The 15,754-nt window shown below is 36.1% G+C and overlaps 1 protein-coding gene across 1 annotated transcript; it reads left to right on the forward strand.

The window, feature by feature from the left end:
* Nucleotides 1-11,145: 11,145 nt before the first annotated feature.
* Nucleotides 11,146-15,053, forward strand: LOC107714364 (leucine-rich repeat-containing protein 3-like). Its single transcript, XM_016520187.1, has 2 exons — nucleotides 11,146-11,178; nucleotides 13,715-15,053. The coding sequence occupies exon 2, from the start codon at nucleotides 14,070-14,072 to the stop codon at nucleotides 14,868-14,870; it is 801 nt and encodes a 266-aa protein (XP_016375673.1). The 5' UTR covers nucleotides 11,146-11,178; nucleotides 13,715-14,069; the 3' UTR covers nucleotides 14,871-15,053.
* Nucleotides 15,054-15,754: the final 701 nt, after the last annotated feature.

Consider the following 15,754-nt stretch of genomic DNA (forward strand, 5'->3'; position numbering starts at 1 on the left):
AAAATTAAAATAATTATAATAATTAAAATAATAAAAAAATTATTTTTTATTTAATCAGGTACAAAACCATGCATTTGCAAAGCATTGAAGTTATAAAGATATATATTTCTATATTTCTATTTGGTATCTGTTAAGCAGTATCACTGCAGCCAAATCACAGATATGCACCCAAGAAATCATTTACACCAAAATCTGACATTGTATGATTTTAATGTCTGTTATGAGTACAGAATTTTTATAATATTGGACTCGTAAAGGTATGCACATGGTCATGCTGAGCCATCCGTGCACATGGCCGTAAATTATGCCATACCGTTCCTTTAAAATAGCTCATTAATCTGGAATTATTCAGCACATTCTGTTGGTGTTTTAGATTCAGCGTTCAGTTTCTTGTCATCACATTTACCATGTTTTGCACTGCTTTGAAATGTAATATTTGTGTAAGTGTCTTAGACTCTGTTAAACATTAAGTTAGATTGTATGTTTACACAAGGCTATGTCTTGTGATACATGTATGGAATGTTTTATTTGATATTATGTTTAGTTCATAATGTGCTGTACTCTAGATCACTGTACAGATGCATATTAATATTCAGACAGCCGCATGCGTAACTTTGACATTTCTCAGTAGCAGAATGCTTCACCAAGGGAGGCTTTTGTTATTTTTTATTACTATTGTTATGACTATTATTTTACAAATGCAATAAAAATAAATGTTCGTATAGGACTGCAGTGACGTGTCGAAAATGATTAACTGTTTGGTGGAAAACTCAGTACGCCATTACAAACGGCTTTTGTATTTTTTCATGTGTCATCTCAGCCCGACCTCATGATATTCACATGATGTTGTTCTCATGCAAATCATGTGGTTAATTTGCACTGATAATTTTAATACGCATTAATTCACACTGTGCACATCTGAAATCATTGCATTCATTTTGTTGGTCATGCAGTTTTTTCATTGTACTAGAGCAGCAAAAAAAACTAACTAAAAAAGCTCTCTACCTGTCTGTGCTTCTGTAAACGATTCTGTTTGGGAAAAAATGTAACAGAGTAATTATTTTATGTTGGACAATATGCTGCTTGCAGGTCTATATTAGATTCAAATTACCGCTGAGGTTAGGTTAAACTTTGAAACATTTTGTAAAAAGGAGAGAATAAAGTTTGTTTTCCCTTGAATTTTTGTGATGACTTTTTTATTAATAGTATTTATATTAGTTAATTGGTTTGTCATGATGGAAATTAACCAGGGCTTGGGGCCTTTTTTTTTTTCAAGTCAAGTCAAGTCAAAGATTTATTTAGAGAGCACATTTATCAAACACAATATATAATACTAAAAACACAATATACTGTATAAATAGAATAAGATAGATAGATAGATACTTGAAACATAAATCTAAATACATATATTGTAATGGTAAACTGCTATATAATATGAAAAAATAAAATTATAATAATTTTAGTGGAGCACTTATTGTCATATGTCAATTAGTTGACTCTACTGTATTTGATGTGTTTTTTTTTCTTTTACAGATTTTTATAATTGTTAAGACTGAGGATTTCTTGATTTAAATAATTTGAAGTATGGTATTTTACATAAATATATGGCATACATTTTATATGGCTGTTTTATATGATTGGAAAGAAAATGAGCTTATAATAAAGCTTATCACAATGCACTTTGTCCAATCCTTTTACCACTAGAGGTCGCTAAATGTTGTAATTAGCTTCATGTAAATTGACCTGTACGTGATCTTGCTTAAAAAACAGTGCACCCAGATGTTCTTTTACTTAATATTTAGAATAAACTATATATATATATATTAACTATATATTACTATACCTATTATAGCCACAAACAAGCATTATACATTTGCATCTAAAGTGATTAATTGTCAGGCTGAGGTGTTGTTATTCCTGGGTGACATAATCAATAGCAGTGAGCGGCTACAGGTCTCTGTGGCACTTTCTCCGCTTCAGAAACCTTTAACTCAGCCAATATAGCAAGATTCAAGGTTGTACCTGAACCAGGACATGGGCAGCATATACGAGCTTCGCCTGGGAACCACAAACAACCTGGAGCATTATTTAAAATCCATTAGGTTTTGAACAAACGTTTATTCGCTGTCCTCTGTAATTCTGTTGCACAAGGTTCTCAACAAATCATAGTAATTTTCTTTAAATTAAAACTGGCAGAGTGGCTAATCGCCGGTTGATTCCGCCGGCCTTTCTCGAATGCCAAGGGAAGGAAGCAGTAACGGCCCTAGATCACTGCTATGCTTCAAAATTATAGTACGTCACTCCAGGGGGAGGAGAGGTCACCTCTACCCACCCTCCGTCATTGGCCCCAGTTGTTCCTATAGCCAGAAATAAACTCAAATTAAAACGCCTCTTGATTACCCTCCCCAAGTCCCTCAATACATTTGGCTGTACATGTTCCCTATGGAAAAGAGACGAGGTGCAGTCCAGAGGATAAACACCCCAGAACTTCACTATGTTACATTAACACTGATAGTGTGTGTGTGTGTGTACCTGGTATTTATCATGTTATGGGGACCAAATGTCCCCACAAGGATAGTAATACTAGTCAATTTTGACCTTGTGGGGACATTTTTGAGGTCCCCATGAGGAAACAAGCTTATAAATCATACAGAATGAGTTTTTTTTGAGAAAGTAAAAATGCACAAAGTTTCCTGTAAGGGGTAGGTTTAGGTGTAGGGTTGGTGTAGGGCAATAGCACATACAGTTTGTACAGTATAAAAACCATTACGCCTATGGAATGTCCCCATAAAACATGGAAACACAACATGTGTGTGTGTGTGTGTGTGAGCAATATCACACTAGTGCGATATGGCTGTATATAGGCACATTTAAAATGAAAGATGCAATGAAATGATGAATGTCATGCAATGAAAGATGAAAGTCAATGACATACAGGTTTGGAACAACATGAGGGTGAGCAAATGATGAGAGAATTTAATTTTGAGGTGAATTACAAGTACAAAATGTCTTTAGCTTTATACAATACAGATTGTTTTAAAGCAGCTTTACAGGGATAAACAGGAAAATGATTCAATTGCGATAACCACCTTTTGGGACTTTTATCTGGTGTAATTTTCTTACGCCTTTGGGACTGTGAGAATACAGCTATTTATATATATATACTTTTTTTATGCAGTGTTTGATTACCTGTTCATCCATATCTTTGCAGCCATGCCATATTGTGAACTGCTGAACAAGCTGAAGGGGATTTTTTAAGTGTTCTATTTAACTTCTGAAGAATATTTCTCTTAGATGTGCACTGACTCATTATATATATACATCTTTTGATATGACGTTCGATTTCCACTGACAATAGTCTGAATTAAAACTGCCCCCCGGGGAACTGACTTTATCCTAAATATACTTAAACCCAATAATGTGTGATTCCCATGGGTCCTGACAGCCCTATTTGAAGTTGCATAAAACGTAGTAGCCAATAAAAGAAACTGACATGAATAAAGAGTCCATTATGGACACAGCTGACAAAATATAGTGGATAATCTCACTTAAATGCTGTTTTGATCTTCCTTTAAGTTAAAAACAACAAAGAATCCTCAGCAAAGCTTTAACATAACTCTGGGTTTGTTACACGGCCAATATAAAGATTCAATTAAGTACACTTTATTTAAAAACCTCAATCACTTTGTTCATAAATGTGTGGAGCCGGATACGTTTCGCTGTCAATCACAGAGCAAAGCACCTTATTCCCTTCAGTGGCACCCTCTGAATTGCTGAAAGGTTGGCTTTTATGTTGAGTAAAACAGAGCATGGAAACTAATTAGGTGTTTTTTTCATCAATTATTCACCAGGACAGGCCATTTAATGTGTATTTAAAAGATAAGACAAAAATCTACTGCAGGAATGTAATCTTGGAAATGATAAGAGGCAGTCTACTTCATATTATATAATGTTTTGAATTTGTAAAATCCTAATTCATTATGACTTTTAGATCACAATAAGATGCTTAACTTCCAGTACAGAACAACTAGTGGGGTTTGATAAAGCAATCATCACGGTTTTTATATTTAAAGTCACTGTGAAATTAGAATTGATAATTCTGATATTTTGGTGGTATGTTGCAGTGTTTGTTATAAATAATTTAACCTTGCCCAATCATTATTTTTTTTAACCATGTACTTAAATTAAAAGCATTAACGTCCCAATTCCCAATTAAACAAAATCAAGTCCTGCCCTACATTTTTTTTTTCTCGTTCAAGAAGCCGTTTCTCTCTGATGAGTCACAATATAGGGAAGACTATCTCAGTTTCCATTTCATTAACGAAATAGTTGCTGAAAATGTACTCACCCTCCAGCCCACCCTCAGGCCCTCCAAAATGTACAGTAGATGTGTTTGTTTCTTTATTGGAACAAATTTGGAGAAGTTTAGCATTACATCGCTTGCCAACCACTTCACCAATGAATCCAGTGAATGGGTGCCGTCAGAATGAGAGTTCAAACAGATGATAAAACATCACAATAATCCACAAGTAATCCACATGACTCCAGTCTATCAATAAATTTTCCTTTTGAAGCGAAAAACCGTTTGAAGCGAAAGTTTGTTTGTAAGATAAAAAAAATCCATAATTAAAGCGTTTTTAATCTTCAAACCATTGTTTCTGGCTAAAATACAAGTCCTCTATCCATTGCTTTCTCTAGTGAAAAAGTCAAATCATCTGAATCAGGAGAAAAATATGCACATTTACAAGTGAAAATCTAAAACAGTTCTAAACAAATAAGTCAGTGGATTTAGTTTTTTGACAACGTGGACTTTTTAACTAAAGGAAGCATTATTATGGATTATGGACTCATATTTTGGCTAGAAGCAATGGTTTAAAGGTAAAACGCATTAATGATGCATTTGTTTCTTACAAACACTCAGATTTTCACTTCACAAGATGTTAAGTGATGGACTGAAGTCATGTGGATTACTTGTGGATTATTGTGATGTTTTATCAACTGTTTGAACTCTTTATTCTGACGGCACCCATTCACTGCAGAGGATCCATTGGTGAGCAAGTGATGCAATGCTAAATTTGCGGTCGCAGCACATCTAGTATAGATAGTATCAATGATTACGATGGGTCTATTGCCTTTGTCGCTTACGTTCGGTGCAGACACATTAAATAAAAAAAAACATTAAATAAAAAAAAATTTCAGCAGGGTTAGAGATATGAACCTCTATTCAAATGGGTAAAAAAAAATACATTAAAGGACGCAGCTGAGCCATATCAGCAGACCAGACTTTACAAATTATAAAGTATCACTGTTGGAGGTATCACAGGGTCTAAAATGTTATTTGTAAATCTATATTGAATTTGCGCTGTACATGCTGCCTAAACCTAATGTCTTTGAACTCCTGATTGAATTTGCCAGGCTCCAGTTTGTTCAGAAGCCCTCAAATCACACTCACAAATTTCCGGGCATTGCATTGTTATCAGCTCCACGCACGGCTGACCGTTTAACGCACAATGCAGGACAAAATAATTTCCCTTTTCCACACCTCACTACCTCTCCTTATCCACCACAGAGGCCGTTCAAGAGCTTCTCGTAGGATTGTTTCACATTGGATTGTCACAGCGTTGATGCGTCATAAGAGCTTTTATACAGAGCAGATTTTTAATTAACCTCTGAAACACTCCGTTCATCTTGGCTCTGTCAAATGTAGGTGCGCTGTGGGACTTGGTTTGCAGGTGACAGTGACTTTTAGATCTGAACAATGTCTGAAACTGTGCACAGATTTAATACTGCAATCAAAGGGCAGAGATTTTGATATGAACTGAAATAATTCTAAAATCAAATTATCTGAGCTCAGTTATCCACAAGTACTCTCACTGTACTGTATGGCAGCTGTTGTATCATTTGTGTCTATTTATTTCCGAGTATTTTTAGGAGAAACTAAAATATAACTGAGAACTCCATTAAGTCTTAAGAGCTAAAAGGAATCTGTGTCCAAAAACATTTTCCAATGGGCAGCAGAGCAATGAAACTAATGGAAGACTGATATAGCCCATCAAAACAGAACACTTTTCACATTAAAATGGATGAATCCAATAACTGCGTTATCTGAGTTTTTATAGTACTGTAGCTGGATATACGCTAGAAGCCTCACTTTCTCACAAGTGAATGCTATAATCTTTCTTTTCTATATCTCTTCATAACTGTCCACTTCAGCAGAGTTGAACATTAATAATGCATCTAACCATCTACAGTAGCTAAACAGAAAGGTCAAAGAGACCTTCTCTTTAAAGGCCTCCACACACACCTACCCTATTAAGAGTCCATACCAGCTCAACACGCAGTATAACATTCATGTTTTCTTACAGTATATATTCTAATGAACCAAAACAGTATTATATATATATAAAAAAAAAAAATCCTACAGTGGTGTGTTTTGCATTTCTCGTACCCTGTTCAGCGAAACTCAGAAACTGACTGTGCTGTTTGTGATCCTATGGGCTATAAATCATAGCTCACTTGCCTTCACTCTTTCACTTTTAACTTTCAATCATCAATCCTGAGCACATCAAGGCAGGTGATGTGTTGAAATATTCATTAATGTAAATTCAACCTCTATCTGCCTCGAGGGAATGACCAAATTGGGAGTATTATCTTAGTAATTTAAACGTTTATCTCAGTTGGGTGCCATGATGTGTCAAAGAGTTGTAAGAGATCCAAAGCAGAATGACAAACGTCTAAGTGGAACTGCAGACAGACTTCTGTCTGTCCCTGTAACTTAAAGGGATAGTTCACCCAAAAATGAAAATTTGATGTTTATCTGCTTACCCCCAGGGCATCCAAGATGTAGGTGACTTTGTTTCTTCAGTAGAACACATATGATGATTTTTAACTCCAGCCGTTGCAGTCTATCAGTCGTATAATGCATGGCAATGGTAACAAAATCTATGAGAGTAAAAAAAAACATGCACAGACAAATCCAAATTAAACCGAGTGACTACACCAGAGCGTGTACACACCTCACGCATCAGATGCCGTGCTCGCGCTCAAGGAAGTTGGACATAGTGTTGTATTAGAGATAAAAAATGATATAAATACTGTTCGGTTTCTGGCACAAACCGATCGTTTCGTGTCTTAGGACATCAATGTGTCGTCACGAGCCGCAGGGTTTAATTTGGATTTGTCTGTGCATGTTTTTTTTACTCTCATAGATTTAGTTACCATTGCCATGCATTATACGACTGATAGACTGCAACGGTTGGAGTTAAAAATCATAATTTGTGTTCTACTGAAGAAACAAAGTCACCTACATCTTGGATGCCATGGGGGTAAGCAGATAAACATCAAATTTTCATTTTTGGGTGAACTATCCCTTTAAATCCTGTTCGTTTAGACTGAGTGATGACAGGTCATCTGTAATTTCTGAAATCTTCTCCTGCTATGATTGGACTCAACAAAATCAACCAGGAAGCAGTAGTATTGCTAAAAGGCTTTTTTTATGTGCACTTATTAGCACATTATTTTTTACTTTGTTTTACAACTACATACTCTTGCATGGTGAGAACAAGTTTATTATAGCTCAAGACATTTATCTGATCACATTTTTGCAGCAGACCGCAAAAAGAGAGTGATTTCTGGTCACACAGTTTGAAGGATTGACTGAAAGTGGCAGCAGCTTTATTGCTCTATTTAAATTCTAAGTCTGTATTCAGATTCTAAGACTTGTAGTGTTTGTGCCATTTCTATGTCAAGCTGTACATGTGAAAAAATGTAGTTTATTTGGTTATTATTATTATCATTTGATAAGTTATGCACTGTTTTCCCAAAATGGAGATACAATAAAATATATCTACATTAAAATACATTAAGATGAATCTGTCCCAGCAGTGCACTTGTTTCTATTAGAAGAAATGGCTGTTTATGCAATTCTGGTAAATGGCTGGGAGATAAAAATAGTGCCTCCAGGTACAATGAGCAGCTGAGGAAATAAGAGCTCAGAGAATCTCTTTTTCAAATCAAAAGAGGTCAGTGAGTGTCTGTCTGCCAACCGCAAAATATTCAAGGAAAACCAGTATAATTCCAAACACTCTCTTATATCTGTGGTAATAGAAAAGGTAGTAGAATGCTGTTGTTTGGTTAAAAGGTGATATTATGAATTGAAAATGTTTGAGTACCAAACCCAAGCTTTCTGAAACTGCCCACATACTCAATCCAGATAATGAAGGCCATTAAAGCTGTAAAGAATAATACAAAAGATGGGGAGAGGCTGAACAAACTTCTCCAGAGGGGAATATTTTGGATTTATGCTCTCAAAGCAAGGTCTCGGTAAAGATTTGAACATTATTCTTTTTTATGAACTCCAATATCCCAATTTTCTCCACATTTTCAGTTGTAAGGGGCTCTCTGAGGAGTTCATTGTGATCACAATATCCTCAATTATGTTTAAACTTCTGTTGGTTTTAAACTACATTACCCATAATTCAACTGAAGCAATTAAGGTAATAACTTGCACTAGGCAAATTTGTTCATTTGATGTAAATCACACCTTGTAACTGATGTGATTTACCCGGTGGATGGTGTTGGCAGGAACACTGTGGTGGTAAGTAATTAAAAGCTTTTGATATCACACTTTTAATTATCTCCAGAAATACAGCCCTGTTTGAAACCAAATTTATTGTAGCCTATAGGTTTGAGAAAAGCCTAAATGAAAAAAGGAGCAGTTTTCTTATCTTTACCTTAGGGAAGAAACCCTGAACCACCACATTTAATAGGATTCTGCAAATGATGTGCCTGTGAGAAAACACACACACACACACAAAATTGGGCTGTGCTCTGTTCTTTGCAACCAGAGAAATAGGTTGTGGACATTTATACATATTTTTTTCTCTAATTTCTTATTGCCCTCAGTAAAAATGGTTGTCTCTTGATGGAAGAGATCTAAATTAAAAATTTAAGAAACAGTTGGATTCATGAACACAAAGTCAAGGGTAACAAATATAATTGTATCTTCATTTTACACACAGCAGTTCACCCAGTTTCATAAGACTTGTGCGTATGTCAGATGAGGTTTTGATTAGTGGCTTCCTAATTCCTATCCTGTGCAGTGATGGTCTGACCTGTCAGCTGTCACTGACAGACTACTCATTATGTTGAGTCATTTTATATTCTGCAGTCCTGCCAAAATAAGGAGATGTTGGCTAAAATATATTTTAGGTTCATGATGAGGGATTTGAATTAGTTCCTAAATCATTTAACAGTCAGGTCTTTATATTGTGTTTTATGCAAGCATGCATAAATATCCTCACGTGTGTTATTGTAAAACATGCAATTAATGCTATTAAGATTTTACTGCATTGATTATTCCTGAAAATTTAGTGTTTTTGGCTCTAGGCTGTATTTACACTATAGGTCAGGTATAAATACCATGAACAAATCTGAAATGAGAGAACATTTGCCTAAGAAATCTTTAAGTCTTGAATGACCACCCAGAATATTTCCATTATACAGATACACAATGCCAATAGCTGGAAATTAAAAATACAGTTTATGTCAAACACAATTTAACAGAAAATGCTGTTTTGATCTGGTCACTGGTTTGGATCTCAACATCAGACAAAAAAAAAAAAAAACTGAAAAAACCCTAGTTTGAGTTCTTACCTCACTATACTCCTTATATATTGCAGAAAAACTGCCAATATTTTGCAGATAATTTGCAAAAATATGTCCTAAACGACACGTTATCAAATAGACAGTCTGTTGACAAAAAAAAGTACACACCAAAAAATTCAGTAGTTGAGTCAGATGTTGATTCAGTAATCTCTCTAATCGATTCAGTTCAATGAAGCATTCGTCATACTGATTCAAACCGGTAACTCATTTATTTGAACTAGGCTATATATTTTAAGAACCTTCTCATTCATTCGGGAATCACGGAGGACGACTGCTAGATAAAGCCGTGTAAATGCGAAATACGTTTTGAACTTATTTTCAATTAAATCTTAATCTACTAGGCCTATACAAAGCATTAGATATAAGTGAATACAAAGATAATACCGTTTTTTTTAATTATTATTAATTTAGAGCACTTTAGGATAATTTTGAATCAGTATGACGAAATCGTGTGACTTGGCCAGAAAAAAACGTGACTTGAGTCTTTTGAAAAGCGCTCTGAAGCAGATTCGTAATTGGTTCGAAACTTCGTCACAGTAGTGTTTTGAACGCTCACAGTCGCAACACTTCTCAGAAAAATTGTTCATGAATCGGTGGTGTTGTATGTTTGTTTTTTCCGCGCTTCTCGTGGCTCAAGGATAACTCAACAGACGTTTTTTGTTGTCAGTATTTTGCGGTCCATGGTCCTTTTTATTATATTCAACACAGACTGGAAACGTATATCCACATCTCGGCTAAAACACGATTTCTTTAGGCGTGGTGCTCAAGGTTATGAAGCCATTCGATAGAAATCAGGAAACACTTAAGGAAATTCAAGGTATTTTTAATGAACATCAGTTTGGGGTATTTTACCTCGTAAGATGTTCAAACAAGAAATATTGCAAGAAAAGTGTTTTATCCACCTTTTTCTTCAACGCGGAAGCAAGCCTATGGGTGAGACTTCCGGTTCATTAGCCGCTATAGGTAAATAACGAGGAGAATAACAACGTGCAGTAAACAGTAAAACATTTGCACTACAAACCAGTGTGTTCATAATTAAGATAATACATTAAAATAATATGATAAGACACACCACCTTTCAATATCAAGCAGCAAACCGAACTGTTTTGTTCAGCTAAAAATAGCTGGACAGAGTGGACGCAGATGAGACCGGAAGCCAGAACCATAGAATTTACAAATGGCCGCGCCCATTTTTACGACAAGAAAAAGGTGGATAGCCTAATAGAATTCTTCAAACACAAAATGACTCTCACTGAATTCAAAAGATTCCACTTGAAAACGACAGTGAACGAATCTTTGTGGTGAACTGATTCAAAATATTCGAGTCACTGGAATGAATCAAAATCCCCACCACGAGCAGGCAGTAAAATGCGGGTGGAGCGAGCGCACCACGAGTCTCCGGAGCAGGGCTTTAATCCAATCAGCGCGAGGGGGATGTTTTATAGCTGCTGTGTGCGCTTCACTTTTACTCACTGCAAAGGCGACTGATCAACTGAACTATCAACAAGTAAGGTAAGTCATTATGAAGCATTCAGTTTATATCAAAAGGCTAACTTTCTAGTCTTTTTTTTTTTTATTTGAAACCACTGAAAAGGGTAAATGCAATAAGTTCGTAAATGTAATTAGTTCTGGGAAGTGCTGGGGATTTGTCTTGACTTTATGTGGTCATGTAATGCTTTTTGTCATAATGCTGCATTATTTTAATTTGATTATTTTTAGGTCTTATGTAGTTCTCCAGACGGCGACCCTTTGTTTCACTTCAGCGTTTCTTTTCTCGTATTCAGTCATTTTTTTAAGCAGGGCATTTACCAAGACTAGCCTCGTACAGTGTACAGTAGGCTATAGTAGTCTTGTTTTTGCCACGTACATTTTCAGTAGCCTATAGTGATTACCAGTAGCACAGCTGTCGTCTTTACCAATAACAGTGAGAGAAGAGAGAGAGCTTGAGATGAAATATGATATCCAGCCTTGTCTTTTTTGTTTCTTTTTAATAGTTCGCTCAAATAGTGTCAAAGATTCATGTAGCCCTAAGTCTAAACCGTAAACAGTCGGCATAATTCTAGCTGTTTTTATATTCCGTTTTACAGCTACAAATTATAACATTGCTCATTTTCATGTTCCTTTAGAAGATATTGATCTAATTTTTCTTGGTTAAAGTGCCTTACCTCAGAAAAAAACACCTCCTATCAGAAACATGAATGTCTAGTGCACTCTTCCTTCTGATAATAATTTAGTTGAAGCAATATGAATATTCACAATTGATTAAAGTTAAACGTTTTCAAGCTAAATTGTCTGTTGTTGACACATATTTGGCTTTTAAGTTCATGTAAGTTTAAAAAAGGAGACACATGGCATGTTTGTATTCAAGTATATTATAAACTCCTACATCTCATTCGATGATGCTAAAATAAAGCAGGTTTTGTTTCAATTATAAAAATATTGATGTTTTTAATGCTAAAGAAAACCTGCCAGGTATTAATTACCAACGTTCTAACATTTTTAAATTTTGGTTACATTATTTTTCAGTTGTATGTGTGGTTTCTATTGGATATTTTTAAAAAAGGTCTTCTGTGACATTATCTAACTGCAACCAAAATGCAACGTGCTGTGCTTGCTGGAGCTGAACTGTCACAATCTCACTGTCTTTCGCAACACACCTTGATAGATGAACCATGTACTTGCATCCTATTGGATTCTAAACTTGGCATGTGGTTTTTAGCATCCATCACAATAATCAGCTTCTGTTACTGAGCTGCTGCTGAACCAGCAATCTATCCTGAGCTGTGTTGCTTATTGCTCACTGTATATTGCCAGTGAATTAATCTTTTATTTCGACATTTTCAAGATGATGCATTTCACATGTCTTGAGTGCTGCCTGTGACAAAGTTTCACTGTAAAGAATGGAAGTCGCGTCACTGCAGCATATGTTCGGCATATTAATATTATCTACCTGCCTTATGGCCACTTGTAAAATGAGTTGATGTCTCAGCAGAGGGGGTTTTGACAAAGTACAAGCTATCTGTGTAGACTGGTTCCTCAAAGGGCAGTCGTCATCTGATTGATCGGCACAATGTAAGGAGTTCACTGTCATGATCTGTTCTCGATTGAAGTGTTCCTCTCCCTTCTTGTAAGTTTAGAAACCTGAAATGAAAATCTTGACGTTTTCCACACCCTCATGTTGTTCTGACAAAGTTTTATTTTCATTCTTCATGACACAAAAAACACAGAATCTAAGCTGCTCTGAGCGTTGTCTGAATAATCGACTATAATTTAATCATATTTTTCAGAAGACTTGAAATATAGTTGTCATACTGACAACTTTTACGATACCTCTGAAGCTTTTTTGTCCTTTTTTGAGTTTGTCAGTATTTCCTTGTGTGAAAAGAACAACTGGGATATTCTGCCTATTGCCTCTTTTGTATTTCACTGATGGGGAAAATTCAGCTTCATTTTTTTGTTCTATCATTAGAGTTTCTAATAGCCATTAATGAGCATTGTGTTGCTATGGAGCAAATGAGAAATTGATTTGTTTTGTTTTAATAAATCAGTCCTTTCTCATATAATGAGATTATATGCAGCATAACAAATGTATTAGTCTGAAAGATTATGAGACTTAAATAATATTGTTTTGTCATGGTTGGAGCCATTTCAGGTTTAGAGCACTATGTGATATGATGTTACTTTGCCTGTTACAAAGGATATCTTAAAGTAGTTCACCAAAAATGAAAATTCTGTCACCATTTACTCACCCCCATGTTGTTCTTGCCATTTTGATGAATGTTGGAAACCAGATAGTTATGGTTACCACTGACTTCAATTGTATGGAGAAAAAAAATACCTTTTCATGTTCCGCAGAAGAAAGAAACTCGTACAGATTCAGAATGACAAAAGGTTGAGAAAATGATGATAGAAAGTTAATTTTTGCGTGAACCATGCCTTTAAAGCCATCTTTAATTCATATTTAAGTTGATCAAATATTAATTAATGTTACTTCACGTTAACGCCTGTTTGTATGGGTGATTCTTCTGTTCTCCTTTCATTCTTGCAGTTTCCAGACTTGGCAGGAGGGATGTTAAGTGAATGGAGCCCTCTTCACATCCTCCTTCTGTTTTTGGCTTCTAATTAAAACTTGGCTGTAGAACATTTCCCTCTCAAATGTTTAATTGCCTTTCAGATGTTGATGGACTCGTTTGGATTCTCTCTAGACACTTTCAATGACTTCAAACACCTGAAAATTATAAATCACTACTCCACATGTGCTTACAGGGCGTTAATAAGGAAAAACTCCCACTGTTGGAATGACACCGTGACCTGTAATGTTTATTCATTAATTTTTCATTATGACTTGGATTAACAATGACTGCCCTTGAACTGTAGAGCATTCAGAAAGTAAAAAGCTGGACATGACTTTCCCTGGAGGGGCTCATGTGTCAAGGAAAGTCTTCATCCATCATGGCTGTCCCCTTATCTTGAGATTCATTTTAGCTGTGATTTGTTTGAGTGCAATGGGTCTTGCGTGTCCCAAGAGTTGCCACTGCTCCGAGAGGAATGGCTTAACCATAGTGCAGTGTTCCTCTCGCAACCTAGAAGAGATTCCCTCCAACCTTCCTCACGATACGGTGTCGCTTCTTCTATCCTCCAATCACATCACCAAAATCCCAAACCAGGCTTTTAAAAACCTTCCTTGGCTCCAAGAGCTGGACTTGTCACGGAATGCCATCGAAACCGTGGATGCTGGTGCTTTTCAAGGTGTCACGGAGAGCTTGCGGGCGCTCGACCTGTCCCATAATCGCATGCAAAGCGTCCCTAAGGAGGCCTTCGCTCGGCTGCATGCCAAGATCAGCCTGTCCAACAACCCGTGGCACTGTGAGTGCACCCTTCAGGAGGTGTTGCGTGAACTCAGGCTGGATCCCGAGACTGTGAACGAGGTGAGCTGCCACACCTCTGTTCAGGAAGAGTACGCGGGCAAGCCTGTCATTCAAGTCTTGGATTCGGGCATAAACTTTTGTAACTTCCACCATAAAACTACTGATGTGGCCATGTTTGTCACCATGTTTGGTTGGTTCACGATGGTTATCGCTTATGTCATCTATTATGTACGACATAACCAGGAAGATGCCAGGAGGCATCTGGAGTACCTCAAGTCTCTGCCAAGTAGCTCCCAAATTAGTAAGGACTTTGACACAATCAGCACTGTTCTGTAGCATCAATCAGTGCAGTGTAGGAGTGAATGTGTTTGGCACATTGATGATTGCACAACAGCAAGCCTTATAAGGGAGAGTGGGGTAAGATGTGTCATTTACTCATTTGTCCTCAAGGAAAGGAGAAATGAGGAGTCATTGAGAAACCCACATTTGCTAGGCACAAATCAAATCCAAACTATTATTTTGCTGCACATTATTGACATTTTCATTGGAAAATATTTAGTTTTCTGAAAATTTTAATTTAAGTATTTTATTATAATAGTATTTTGCAAAAAAATGCAAAGCTTACCAAATGCCAAACATGCATGAGATGTAACTTTTATTTATTTATTTATTTGCTTTGATATTAAATTCATTTTATCTGCTGCAGAAAATTTACTTTGACATGCAAACCCACACTTTAGTATTAAAAAGCAACTCTTATACAATATGCAGCTGCCTGAGAGAGAGCGAGAGAGAGTCCTTCAATTCAATCGATTATAAGAATGACAGATTAGCCACTGACACGTCTTGCCCTACTCTTCCCAAGATATAGTATTATTAGATTTAATTGTGAATGTTTTTCATGGGTTTTCACAAAATGAATGTGTTGACAATTGTTCTGTGATGCAATTCAGTGTTCCCATTCATGTACCCTCAGTCGACCTACATAAGTCCTGCAGTCTCTGTGGTGGCCGCTTTGTGCCTCACGACAGGAAGCTGCAGAAGCTCCATTTCTTTCTGCAGGTGCTTATCCCATTATTTCTTGAATTGGTTTTATTAATTTGTATGCTAATTTAATGGTGTTTCAGAACAGAATATTAAATGCTGGATTTATGGGATATTTTTGTTCTTCTTTTACAGTGCTGTCCAAGTAGAGCAAGTACATAATCACTGCCAAAAAA

The sequence above is a fragment of the Sinocyclocheilus rhinocerous genome, unplaced genomic scaffold, assembly GCF_001515625.1.
Source record: "Sinocyclocheilus rhinocerous isolate Xijiao unplaced genomic scaffold, SAMN03320098_v1.1 scaffold449, whole genome shotgun sequence".
NCBI lineage: Eukaryota > Metazoa > Chordata > Actinopteri > Cypriniformes > Cyprinidae > Sinocyclocheilus > Sinocyclocheilus rhinocerous.